The sequence below is a fragment of the Alternaria viburni genome, assembly GCF_023758015.1.
Source record: "Alternaria viburni strain BMP 2772 chromosome Unknown scaffold_26, whole genome shotgun sequence".
Classification (NCBI taxonomy): domain Eukaryota; kingdom Fungi; phylum Ascomycota; class Dothideomycetes; order Pleosporales; family Pleosporaceae; genus Alternaria; species Alternaria viburni.
Genome location: NW_026055795.1, coordinates 472,769 through 486,302, shown reverse-complemented (window position 1 = coordinate 486,302; position 13,534 = coordinate 472,769). Strand labels below are relative to the sequence as shown.

The window sequence follows — 13,534 nt, the reverse complement described above, 5'->3', positions numbered from 1 at the left end:
TCCAAGCGCGCATTGAAGCCATCTTACCATGACTCCACCACGTACAGCGACAGCACCACATATCGAAACCGGTACCAAACCGGCCCCGGCAAAGAACCCACGTGGTCGACCACGCAAAGATGGGCTCCCGGCAGGATCAGTACCCAAAAAGCCCAAGACGCCAAAGCGAGCGCGTGCAGATACTCCGACGGAAACCCAAGGACAGCCTGAGAAACGAGGCCCCGGTCGTCCACCCAAGAACAACAAATCGCAGGGCGCCAAAATTCCATCAGCACCGCCATCATCGCCTAATCCCTCTGCACCAATGAACCCCATTCCAAGCCGTGGCCCACAGGAGGGAAGCATCATCGTCTCTGCGACTGAAGAGACTTCCAATGTACAGATCACGGTTGCAACCCCGAGTGACGTGACTGTGCGCTGCAGTGAGGAAACGGACATAAGTGAACAAAGGTTTCAAGATACTCTGAGGTTCTGGGAGGAGGCCGAAAGAAACGAGGAGCTTGGTTTGGAGGTCAGTGAATGGAAAAGGCAGAGGGAAGATGACGCATTAGACTTTGAACTGTTCAAATATAATCATGAGCATGATGTGGAGCCAAGTCGCAAGCGCGTGGCATTCGCGGACGAAGAGGACGAAGAAGAAATCGGAACAGAAGGGTCGAAAAGAAAAGCGGAACGTCGACGTCAGAAGAGAGAATGTCGAGATTACGGCTGCTATGAAGAGGACTGCAGAATCGGCCATGCAGTCAGAGCGAATGTCGCGCGTTACATGGTGGGTCTTGACGAGCGCACGGAGGCGTTGCGGTCTCTGGTGGTGAAGACGGATGATGAGGTGATAGAAGAAGGGACACGGCCCATGACCTTCGACTACCCCTGGTTGATTGCACGGTGATAGCAGTAACGGAGGAGGAGCTGTGTTCCCTTCTGGTATCGTCAATTTAATGAGTTCGAAGGCCTGAAGAGGTATGCAGATAATATCAGCTTGACTCTTTCGCGCGTGCTGATATGAGAATGAACCTAGCAACACTCTATACAGCACGAGTAGACTGATTCTATCTCGTAGTCAGCATCGTAATTTGGCCCATTTTCAGAAGTTGGCGCGATGTTGAAGGTGCATGTGAGAGCTCCTATTTTGTGGGTATCGCTGGGCTGTATACGCAGAGTGTCGACGTCGCAAGAAGGTTAGATGCGTATGACCAACAAGACGCAGCGGTTGGAAAAAGATGTGAGTATATACGTGTCGCGATGCGCGTTGATGAAGACGATTTCGACCCGAAGGTGCACACCTGCAGGTGGCACATGGCTCCGGGGGCTGAATTCGCTACTGCTTACGCTAAGCCATATGCGGAGAGGTCATGATTAGAACTTGGACGTTTACAAAGTGCGCAGTCTCTGTTATTCCTTATGTAAGACTCTTGTCACGAAAAGATCACTTCAAAATTGAGACTCCCCATGCCTCAAGTCGAGTGTTGGGGAAGATGAGATGTGTCTCACGTGATGAGGAGCCACCAGGCAGCCCCACATCGGCGAATTGTGTCGTCTAATCTCCGGCGGCAAGCTTCAACGCGTCAACGCGTCTCTTTCACGCACGACACTCAAGCGCGATGCGTTCGAGCAGACCAAGGACGCGTCTTCAGAATTGTCTATATACTTCGCAAAGCTACGATCAACTCGTTTCGACTGTGTCACAATGTTCTTTACAGGGTGTTGGCCGCCAACTCCTGGTGTCATCCCCATCGCACCTACTACAGACGTTCCCTCGAAGTCTCAGTGCTGAATCTCCAGAGGAACTTAGAAGGTTGCGACCATCGCACGTTTGTGTAGAGGTCTACCGAAGTCCGCTGAAGCCATGGTAGTGTGCGCAGAAGAGAGAACAGCCGAAGAGCATGGGCGTATAGCGTATTAGAACCCACCGATAGGCGCGTAAAACTCTTAGATGAACTTCTAACATTATGAAAGGGATTTCATCGTATCGTATCGTTCGACCTGTCTACGGTGCTTGTCACAATGCGTATGGAAACATGTATCGCAAACATGAGAAATCCAGCGGACCGAAGACAGGGAATGACTTTGCATGAGTACATCAGTTGTGCGACGAGCTCTTTCGCTCCTTACGTACACGGTATCGTCTGCAATCACCTTCGACTACAAGTGTCCAGCGCAAGACCTCGCGACTCGAGGTCGAGGACTTTGGATGAAACGATACACCTTCTGTTCTATCTTGTCCTCGACGGCGTACTGAGTCACTGTATCCGCGATCAGCCTGCGTCGGTTCGGGTGCGACCGCGATACTCAACATTGAAGGCGAGAGATAGTCGAATAGACGTCAAGGTCCTCTGCCATTCGTTATCTCCGACTCGATACCGATGTCGCCATTGCTCCCTGAGCAAATATCCTATCCCCCTGACGTCACCTAACGGTATTATCGAAGATCACAAGTCCTGATTACGCCTTACACGCATGTTTCCAGAGTAACGCGGGCAAAATTGAGTCACCTGCCTTCCGAAGTTGGCTAAATGAGCCGTTCTCGCCCTTCATGTGGTCACTCCTGGATTGGCGAACGCGGGGATTGTTTCAAACTCACCTCCATGATCCTTGATGGTAGGGTTCAGATTGGCCCAGCTCCGTCAATGCGGCCTTTCGTGCTCACATTTTGCAGACCCTCACGTCCGAAGCGCTAGCACATTGTTCAAGCGGCAATTGGATTGCATCTTGCTCTAGCTTTGAGCCAAAGCGCCTCTCCATGCGTCTGCTAAAGCCGTAAACAAAGGTTCCTTCTTCCGCGGCTGCCACAGCATTGCAACAATATATCGTTGACGCGGCTCGCATCTACCAACACCTTCTACATACCTGTATACCTGACTTCGTCGAATTACCCGTCTTACTCTATATTAACCGAGTTGCAGACTCTCGGCCAGTAAGTTCCATACTCAGCAGTGCAAGCAATTCAAGCACCGCTCAAACCTCCATCCGATTGCTACAACGTTTCCTCTACCAAGCACTAATCCTTGTATCAAAGGCATCATGGCGAGCAATTCGAAGACTCCTTCAGCCAACTCATCTCCGGTCAAAGGGGCTAGGGTTGAGAAACCAGCTGCCATGAGCAAAGCACGTTCAAAAAACAAGGACGGCTCGATCCACGCCTCCCCAACTGACATCTTCGGTCCAAACGCTGTTACCCGGTATCTCCGCATCCCGCAAACCGGCAACATCACCGGTGCGGAACTGATGACGTTTCTTCCCGCGCTGATTCGTAGCCCCGGCGTTCTTGTTCGATTCGTCCAGAACGGTGGCGATGCCTACCCCATCGTTAGGATCCACAAATGGTTTCGAGTCGTGGTGAAGAACAATTCTCGGCAAGACGCCACCAATGCCGTGATTCACTTGGCCCAGGGGACGATGCGACACTATCTTCAGGACGATCAATGGACTATGACTCGCCACAAGGCCGGTCTTTACCCAAAAGTCGGCCAGGCTTGGGACCACGATAACTTGACTCTTGCCGGCGTCCAAAACCACTGCGAGATCCAAGTCCCGGGTAGCCGTCACCATAAGCCGGTCGTCGCTAACGTCCATTTCGCGTCACTGGCAGCTGACGTTAGGGTATACCCATCCGGCGACGACGAGCTCGATCTGACCCGCTGTGTCAAGGCCGCTGTCGCCAATATCGACCTACCGCTGATGTTTCCACGAGACTTTAACTGGCTCACTCAGCTCTTGGGTGGTCCCCGGACGGTACTCCCTGCTCATCGAGATGGCGAGCTGTTTGGTCGTTGGAGGAATGTGGTGTGGGAGAACATGCCAGAGCCGGAGGCGATCCAGGCTGCGACAAACCTTACGCATCACATGTTCACAGCAGCACAGCGGACGGCCACCGTGCAGTATCTTCAGCAGTTCCCTGTTGTTCAGGCATTTACGTTTGTCCAACAGCCTCCTTCTGTTCAGTTGCCTGTCCCCGCGCCTGGTGGCCCTGTGAGGATGACGAACCATGCTGGCCCTTCTCGCGCACAAGCTCCTGCTGCAGCCAGCGGTCTTTCATCTATTAACTCGTTGATCCTTAGTCGGATCATGAACAACACTGCCGCCGACTTGTCACATGTCCTAGCTACGATACAAGAGGATCAATTGTACGCGTTGTATGTCAGCGTCTTGGCCGCTAACGGCATCGTGCCTATTAACCGCCGCGCGGAGCATACACCTGGCCCGGACACTCTAGACAACTCCCTTGTAGATGATCGTAGTCTTCCCGACCTCATCGAACCAGCTGCATACGACGCCAGGGCTGTATCTCCATCTGGCCCTTGGGACAACGACATGGGCGCTAATGACAACGAGTCTCAGCCCACAAATCCATTCGAAGAACAGCTTGACGACGACACTGCCTCATTTGCGTCTCTTGATCTCAGCATGATCGACCCTGAGGTCCTCAAGAGCATCGATCCTGAGATCCTGGACAGCATCAACCGTGAGCTCGGCGGCTTCGTTGACCAGGGAAACGATACGGAACTCGCCCAAGCCAACCCGGAAGACCACGACCTCGGTTTGCAGGACAATAATGCCAATGATGGAACCGTCCAGGAGACTACCATCCCTTCCATCGTGGTCCACGACGTCGACGGCAGCACTGCCGAACACCCCGCTGATGAATCTTCCTCTCGTAAAGCATAGCGTGGTCAGACAACATCAGAATTCGGGTCACTACAGAGGTTGATGGGTATTGGATAGATGTACATCGGGATTGGAGCGCCTTTCGAGCGCGGTGTTGGAAGAGATCAGCGAGCATGGCATGGCGTCTCTGAGAAAGCTTCCTGGAAGAGTTGGGCGTCTTGTGAATTCTTCGCACTGTACCCCTTCCATTCAGTCTTTTGCTTTGAGTAGACCCATATCGTATATACTGAATCGTGAAACCGTTGACAAGTGCGCCTTCACGTGTAAGCCTTATCCGCATTGATATGCAACGTGGGTATCACCAGCAACCAGATTAACACGTAACATAGTGTTGGACTGCGAGAATTCGATATTATCAGTCCTTTACATCCGCCTATTGTCGTATTATCGCACAAAATAGTCACGATGTTGAGAATACCCAGAAGGAGATCCAGGAGTCAAGACGTCCAAGGCGCAACTCAAAAGTATTCTCAGAGCCAAGCCCAACGCCCTCCCAGCTCACATACCATCCCTAATGACCTCCTCACTGACCCAACCAATCTCATACCTATGCGCAGCGATACACTCAAGATGCCAGTCATACTCCGTCCAAACACTACCAAACAAGTCAAACTGCTGCTTAGCCCAACGTATATTCTCAGCCCAGTCACTAGTGTCCTTCGGATGAGGCTGGCTCAGCAGGTGAAGCTCGCGGAACGGGGCGTGGCGGCGAGGGCCGTTGAAGCGGGCGTAATCGTAGGCGGACGCGTACATCTTGGGGAACGAAGTGTGTGGAGGGGACGCGTAGAGGTAAATGCTGTAGTCGTCGATGCGGAGGCGATCCTCTGAGAGGAAGGGAGCGGGGAAGAAAACAGGCTCGCGCTTGAGGTACTCGCGGGCGGCGTCCATGACTTCTGGAGTGAACTCGGTCATCATGTAAGAAGGCACCTTCGTCTGCTGTCGAACTTTCTGGGGTGACGGTCCGATTCTTGTCCATGGTCAGCGGGAGACATAACATCAGAAGCGTAGAATGAACTTACCCAGGAACTTTGAGCTTCAAAGTGCGACGCTCAGGTACAAAAGCAGCCTTGATGTTCAAGCGAGCCTTGCGCGCTGCTTGACGGCCGCGCGCAGCGGGGATGGGCGAAACGGCCTCCTCAGGCTCACTTGCGTCTTCTTCCGGAATATCGTCGTCAGGCTCGGACTCGTCCTCTACGAACTCGTCATCGTCGGCGGACGAGTTGGGGGTCGGCGGTAGACGAGACAGCTTGCGCTTCTTGGACGGAGTCGCGTAGGGCGAATCATAGTAGTCTTTGTCCTGAAGCTGGCGTCAGCAATGTTGCCATCTAAGACGTCGTAAAATCAACCATCGTCGAACAGAGGTGATAGACTTACCTCGGCCTCAGCTTCAGGCTCTTCAGCAAAGTTCATCTGCTTGCCGACAAGCCTGCCACTCCTCCTCTTACTACCATCCAACACCTTCCCGAGGCCCTCAGCTGTACGCTTCTGTGGTGTCGCGGACCGTGACATGGCGACCAGCTCGATGTCGTCGAAGAGTTTCTTCTTGCTACCGCGCGATGCTTTAAGCTTGCTGTTGAGCTTGGATGATTTGGGAGTCTTGGGCGTTCTCGGAGCGCGGCCTTTACCGGGTGTAGACTTGGCGGGTGAAAAGGCGTAGTTGCTGTGACGTGCAAACACCTGCCTATCGTAGTGACTGTGGGTGACTGTGGCCGGTCCTCCGAGGTGAGTGATGAGGCGTTGAAAGTCGGTGGGGAAAAGCCACGATTCTTCCTCGTGCTCAACAGCGTATTGCACACAGCGAGTGAGGTCCAGTGCGTCATCGCCACACGGGTGCTCTTTCACATGGAGGGCAAGGTCTTTGAACTCCAACGGCGACGAGTCCCAGTTGACCTTGTCCTGTCCAGGTGTACCAGTCCTCACGTCCTTAGGGTGAGTCCGGTTAGGTGTACGGAAATCGTGGACGTTGAGGTTGTCTTCAGGTCTCGGGATTCCAATGTTGTATTCCAGATGCATACCGAATTTCCAATCGTCGTAGCCGGCGCGTCGCATGGCGTACTGTATCATGACCATGGCGGAGTTCGGTGGAAAATCCTGATCCAGCGGCTGATCTCTGAACTCGTTGATCATAGCAGCGAGATGGCCAGCTTTCGCGCCGTGCGTCACGAAACGGTCGATAACATCGATGGATTTGAGCCAGTGCGGGAGGTAGGCCAGGATCTCGGCGGCGGTCAGATTGCCGTTTGGGAAGGGGAGGTTCCAGCTTGGGCTGTGGTAACCGAAAGCGTTGTTCTTAGCAATGGCCGCCATGTTGACTGATGTGATGGTCAGGACGAGATCAGCAGAGGCACAGGCAAACTTGTAAGGTTACCTTCTGCAGGAACTGCGAGGGGTGGCCGGATGCGCGAAGGATGGCTTACTGGAATGTGAAAGTGTGAAAGTCTTCAAGGACGATACGAAGTCTCGCTGCGCTTTGTCTTGAGTGATCGATGCGTGGTGTCTTCACTGGCTGCGAAAGCAGACCCTGCAAACCTTGTCGTGGGCTGAAGCTGGCACTTCGGAGACGCAGGTGACGGCGGAGTCAAGCAAAGTTGCTCAAAGGACGCTCGGACCGGGTAGAGTGGCCTTGACGTTGATATAGCGACAGCCACAACAGAAGCGCGAGGCACACTCTACTAACCACGTGCAGGTTCCCATCACCACCACAAACACCATACATGCACCTCTGACCATGGATCATCCGCCGCGACCGTACTAACTGCCAATTGTCTCACGATAGGCACACTCTCCTAACTTTTCGGCAGGTCAACGGCGTCAGCCCCAGGACCGGCTGAGAACGCATCAGAGTCCAAATCGAGAGCACGTAACGAGTACTTCGGCTACGGCTTTGGCCCAGACGCGCCTTCAAGATACCTCCCGTTTCCTGCAACCGCGAACATTACCGCCGTAGAGCTCCTCGCGTTCCTTCCAAACACCATACACTGCGCTGACGTGGTGTACCGCCTGATCACGAACGGCGCGACTCCGACTCAGGTGTGCGCCATCGTGAGCACCTACAGAAAGCTTCCAAAGGAGTGGCCCCAGGCCAGCTGCCGGCAGAGCATCTACAAGACGATGGACCAAGGCGGGTACAAAGACTGGCGGCTCCAGACGCATGGTAGCTTCCACAAAGAGAGAAAGTCGACCTGGGACGATGCCGATCTCAATGTTGCAGGGTTCTCGCCACCTAGTGGAAATATCGAAATCCCTCCGACAGACATACCCTTCAAGAAGCTAGCCATAGACCTGAGCTGCATGCCGCAGGGCCATGATGCGCTAGATCTGACTCGCATGGTGGAGTATTGCGTACAGAATCCACACGAGCCGTGGTTCTACCCTCGCGACTACGATAAGGTATTGCAGCTTGTGGGAGGCGCAGCTGCTGTTCGAAAAGAACATAGCGATGGCGCTGCTTCCCAACGATGGGCTGGTATAAAGCCTTCTCTTTCTCAAGACGCGTCAACCAGCGCTCCGCTCGTGCCAGATAAGAAAAAGAAAGATGCTAAGCGAAAGAGGAAGAGTGACATAGAAGAAGACTTGCCAGTACCAAGGAGACAGAAAGAAGCAGTCCCTCCACCCAAGGGCACGACACCAGAGTCAGAAACAGAGCATGAGATGCAAGAGCTAAGAGGAAGGCCGGGAAAGTCTGTATGGTTTGATGATGAGCCTGCCGTTGAGGAATTCGCTGAAGAGGAAGAAGAAGAGGAGGAGGAGGACATCATGGCCAGCGCCAGCAGAGACCTTGAGAGAACAAGTTATGCCGCTCCTCCGGAAGATTCAGTCGTGCCATGGGAGACAGCGCTTGCAAACGCACAAGATGAGGACGCGATGGACATGGCGTTCTTTTTCGAACGTCAAGCAGGAGAGACTGATGCATACGGCCCATATGCCTTCGGTGGACCCCGTCACAAGCCGCCTTACCGACCGCTGTACCGCATCGACCAACCAGACCCATCTGATGCAAGCGGTTGGGCAGAGAATCTGAGGTGGGCATTCGAACAGAACACGCTTTACCGCTACCCGTACCGCCCTGACGCTTGGAACGAAAGCCCGGAGCACATGGAGCTCATCGTAAAGATTCGGATTGACCGGTACTGGATGTCGGATGAGTTCGCGGCCATGATTGATGATTAGTTCGGCAGGGAGATGATTGCATTGAAGTTGGAGGTGATTGAATTCTGGTGTTTGGTTGATTCTGGTCGTTCGCTTGGATGGTAATAATCGTGTTATGTCCACGGTATCCGCATCCTGCAAAAAGGCAGCAGCGGACGCAGGCGACAAAGTGGCATCATTCGACAGTAACTAATGAGTGAAGTGATATGAAAGGTCCCATGTAAAGTAATGGTAACGACCGTTCGATGGATTCACTGTCAGTAAAGCTGTGAGTGATGATGGAGCGAAGAGGTGAGGTTGTGGCACCTGCAAACCTCAGCCTTGGCGTTTCGGCAATGCACGGACTGGCGTCGATCGATGTTCCGACCGAAACCAACTTCGAACACCCTCCAAACTTCCTCACCCCGAAATCGACAGCCATTGTCCCTGTAGTCGCGTGTTTCACGAGAATTTGTCTGGTTCGCGACGCTGCAAGACGCCACAGTGGATCGGAGGCTGAAGATCCGGATGCGCTGACTGTCGCATGAGATGATATACACGATGACAGCTCTTAGGTTGCGAAACAATGGGCGCTCTTCGAGCAAGTGCGTGATGTGTAGAAAGGTATTTAGATGCGATGCGCCCCCTAGCGATTAGCCGTTCAAAGCTCTCGCTCTCTACAAACCTTCAGAAAACTATACCCCAGATTCACGAGCCGGACTCACCTAATACACTCCTTACGAACCGACACGAACGTACTCGACGACCTCAATCTACTACTACAACTTCCCACGATCACATACTTCACCATGCGTTCCTCCACGATCATCGGTGCCGTCGCGGCCTTCGCTCCCATCGCACTCGCGCAAAGCTCCTCCACCATCACATCAATGGTCCCGATGATGTCTCCCTCCGCGCCTCCCGTCACAATGGCCTGGGATAACAAGCCCGCCCCAACAGGCGAAGCAGCCCTTTCTTCGGGCGCTTCATCGATGAACTCTGCCATGAAGTCTGCGATGTCTTCTATGTCCAAGGGCATGTCGATGGAGAGTGGCATGACGATGTCCGACGGTATGGTCATGCAGAGCGGTATGACCATGTCTGATGGCATGGTCATGCCAACAGGAAGTGCTATGGCAGGAATGAGCAACTTCACCGGTAACGCAGGCAAGATGGAAGTTGGCAGTGGTGGTGTGGCGATGATGGCAGCCATCTTGGCTATGTTGTGAACGGATTGAATATACGTTCAAGGCTTGCTAAAGCATATCACGGAAGCTCAGCTGGTCCAGCATAGCGTCGTCTTCCCTTTCCGGCCATTCTTCGTTCATGGATACGCTCTCTTCGTCTCATGCGTTACCTCTTTTCGCTAATACACACTGTACATTTACTCTCTGCAACACTGCATCACATCATACATTGCCTATACCGAGTGGCCGTCACTAGCAAGAGCGAAGTTTAGCTACTTACCCTCCCACCTAAAACCTGTACGCGACATCTGAATCGATTGTGAAACGAGCAAGCACGCGATCCAGTTCGTTAACAAAGCCAATACTATAGTAGTCACCTGGCAATGCATGCAGTTTGCGATTCATGATTGTCTTCGTCCGCATGATGTATGACTTCCTCCCCTCGACCTATCGTTCCATTAAATACATGGCCTGCGTTTACGAATGAGTTCCTTGACTTTCCTTAGGGCAGAACTGTTTGCGCTCATCTGGCTTATCGACTTGAAAAGATCCATTTCCACTGTACACATCCAAGATATGTCATGCCAATGTCGTGGCACACAACGCGTCTGCAGCAGTTCTCTCTTGGAATACCTGCGTCGCAATAAGCACGTTTCTACCAGCAAGCTGTCGGTATCTGAAGCAAATGAGATGTAAGCACTATTGTCAAATTGTCATTGTATTTCGGCAACTATTGACTCTAAAAGCACAACCCAGAATCAGACTGCCTCTCCGTTGCTACGCCTACCGCGAGAGCTGCGAAATCAGATCTATGGGTACACATTCGCTTGTTACTTCATTGATATCCTACATGTGGCTCGAGATCGTCTCCTAATCAGAGTTTTTCATCAGCTTTGCCGCCAGTACCGCTGCTACGAGTCTTTAGACCGGCTCCTTTACCCCTCTATGGTCTGCCGCCAGGTTTACAACGAAACTGCCTTCTTGCCATTTTCCTTGAACCCACTTCATGTCGGTTTTGGAGAACTCGCAACTATCGAGAACCTCATACCTGCTGGCGTAGTCGCATGTTTCAAGAAATTGTCGGTGTTCAATGATCGCTCGCTGAAGCAGCTCAAGGAATCTGGACACGATGTCAATTTGGAAGCATTGTGCAAATTTCCAGATTGGAAGACCGTTCTTGTGGTAAACATGGAAGGAGAGGTACAACCGGAGAGGACCGAAGAATTGAGGAAGAGAGTGGCGGCATACGCAGGTGCTGCCGGGCATATCAAGACTTCGCAGCCATAGCAGTTAGATAATACTACATCTTGCGAATAAATTATCGCGTTAAGACGTCGCTAGTAGCTCCCGAGGTCACTTGGGTTCCGCCTGGCCCAGCGCATAGCAGTCTCATAGCTTTGCGCAGCTACTGTATGAAGTCTTGCGAACACGGCACCATAAATTTGAGGTCAATAATTTGTGTCTACTCTTCCGAGAGTCATTTTATTGTTTTATGACATCTGTGCACCGCCCAAGTGTCCAGGTGGTGTCGCGATATCAGTTGTCGCGATTGATGACGTCACGCGTGACAACTGTCCGTAGACCTCCAACTCCCTTGGCAGGTACCGCTTCATCACAAACAACGACCTCAATCATCCTCAGGCATTTCTTCTTTGCATATAAGCATCATAGAATTGCCGTTCACAGAACCTTAGAAGCACGACAATCATCACACTGTCAATATGGCGACGTCAGACGAGAAGACGCTGCTAGACCGCGTCTTCGCCGCCAAAACCACCGAAGATTCGCGCGAACTATACGACGAATGGGCGAAGACATACGACTCCGACATGACTCTGCACGACTTCACCGCGCCACGTCTCGTCGCGCAAGCAGTAGCCCGAGGCCTGAAGCTAAACCACATCTCACCCGACAAGCCTCTCGCTGGCCTTAAGATCGCGGATGCAGGATGCGGTACCGGCCTCGTTGGTGTCGAACTCTCCAGGCTTGGCGCTACAGATATTCTGGGCCTCGACATTAGCGAAGGCATGCTAGCCGTCGCTAAGAATACCGCGGTGTACGATGACCTTACGACCGCGGACTTGACGAAGAGGTTGGAGTTTGAGGACGGAAAGTTTGATGCGCTGACGTGCTGCGGTACGTTCACACATGGTCATCTCGGACCAGAGCCGCTGGAGGATTTCGTAAGGGTTGTCAAGGATGGTGGGGTTGTAGTCGCAACCGTGCTAGATAGCTTCTGGGTAGAGAAGGGGTTTGAGAAGGAAGTGCAGAGACTGGAGAAGGAGGAGAAGGTTGAGATTGTAGAGACGGACTTGCATCAGTACCGGAAGGATGCTGGAGGTGGGCGTGTGATAATCTTGCGGAAGCTGTGAGCTTGAAGCGTATGGCGAAGGTGCATATATCATAGCAAGTGCACTGGTACAAGAACTACGAGCCTTCTAAAACTATACACATGCGCAAAGTGCGGTATCGTAGCAAAAGTCCCTGGTGGACTACAATCACAACTTCCGCAACATCGACGAACTAGACGAAAAGATATCCGAACAAATCAGAGAAGTCGTAAGTATTGTATGCTGAACTACAAGATTCCCGCATACCTCGCCTAATCCTACATAACCTCCCACCTTTCCCCCATGACGTGTTTGTAACAGGGAGTCGGTGCATCGATCAACGTAAATTCAGTTCCTTTCTCAAACCAACCGCGAACATGGTTTTGAACATCAATGAGCGCATCCTCAGTTTCCTTCAATCTGAGATCTCTGAAGAATTTCTCAATTCTCAAACGCAAAACCTCGTTGCCCTCTGGAACATGACGTCGGTTCCATTCATGAGCAAACAAGACCGGGTCTCCCACGACCTTAGGAGCCCAAGAATGCACTTCGGCCTTTCGCAGGTTAGGAAGATCTGTCGGGAGGTAAAAGTCTCGGTAAAGTCTGGTCCAGTTTTCGTTTTCGTAGATGCGAAGCACTGCAATGGCGTCTCGCACGTCCCTGGGCATCTTTTCCACGGCGTAAAGTAGATCTCCGGGACGTCCACAGAGAGGACTCAGCTTGAATACCAGCAACCTGGTCTCCGCATAGTATTGGCGGCATACTAGTAGATATTTGAGAAGCGAGGATAGGGATTGTGAAGCTGGCTTTGTCCCGCGCACAGGATTGGGGTTGTAATCAGGCCTTTTGTATTTGCTCGCGTTGTAATCCCAGGGGCGCATATCATAGAAGTTGATACAGTCCACGCGGAAGACGTGTTCGTAGATCCTATTGCGAAGTTCTGCGGGCAAGCGTAGTAGGGGCGATTCAGTCTGGTTATGCAATGTGCTACGCTGATGTTAGTGCTGTTTCGAGCCAGATTCGAGAGGTATCATGACTACTTACACAGCGTCCATTTTGTCAAAGAGATCTCTTGGGCGCGAAAGTTTTGGTGTGCAATGATTGACCGTACTTCGATAATGTTGTCGTAGAGAAGAGGGGTTGCTGACATGGGTCCACATGTCACGACGGAACGGCGTAGCCCGCTTGTCCTATCTGAGCCTAGTACCATTGCTGCCTTCCACC

The 13,534-nt window shown here is 52.4% G+C and overlaps 5 protein-coding genes across 5 annotated transcripts; 4 read left to right on the top strand and 1 right to left on the bottom strand.

Annotated features, from left to right (window-relative positions):
* Positions 1-28: 28 nt before the first annotated feature.
* On the top strand, positions 29-889 carry J4E79_009760 (uncharacterized protein; the record flags this gene model as incomplete). The annotated part of the gene is made up of 1 exon (XM_049358602.1): positions 29-889. One exon carries the CDS (start codon positions 29-31, stop codon positions 887-889), a length of 861 nt encoding a protein of 286 aa, XP_049207072.1.
* A 2,132-nt stretch (positions 890-3,021) lies between these two features.
* Positions 3,022-4,665, top strand: J4E79_009759 (uncharacterized protein; the record flags this gene model as incomplete). The annotated part of the gene is made up of 1 exon (XM_049358601.1): positions 3,022-4,665. The coding sequence occupies one exon, from the start codon at positions 3,022-3,024 to the stop codon at positions 4,663-4,665; it is 1,644 nt and encodes a 547-aa protein (XP_049207071.1).
* A 498-nt stretch (positions 4,666-5,163) lies between these two features.
* J4E79_009758 (uncharacterized protein) lies at positions 5,164-6,972 on the bottom strand (the record flags this gene model as incomplete). Its single annotated transcript, XM_049358600.1, has 3 exons — positions 5,164-5,632; positions 5,685-5,962; positions 6,040-6,972. The coding sequence occupies 3 exons, from the start codon at positions 6,970-6,972 to the stop codon at positions 5,164-5,166; spliced, it is 1,680 nt and encodes a 559-aa protein (XP_049207070.1).
* A 421-nt stretch (positions 6,973-7,393) lies between these two features.
* J4E79_009757 (uncharacterized protein) lies at positions 7,394-8,835 on the top strand (the record flags this gene model as incomplete). The annotated part of the gene is made up of 2 exons (XM_049358599.1): positions 7,394-7,413; positions 7,467-8,835. 2 exons carry the CDS (start codon positions 7,394-7,396, stop codon positions 8,833-8,835), a joined length of 1,389 nt encoding a protein of 462 aa, XP_049207069.1.
* A 2,866-nt stretch (positions 8,836-11,701) lies between these two features.
* Positions 11,702-12,352, top strand: J4E79_009756 (uncharacterized protein; the record flags this gene model as incomplete). Its single annotated transcript, XM_049358598.1, has 1 exon — positions 11,702-12,352. One exon carries the CDS (start codon positions 11,702-11,704, stop codon positions 12,350-12,352), a length of 651 nt encoding a protein of 216 aa, XP_049207068.1.
* Between the last annotated feature and the right edge of the window lie 1,182 nt (positions 12,353-13,534).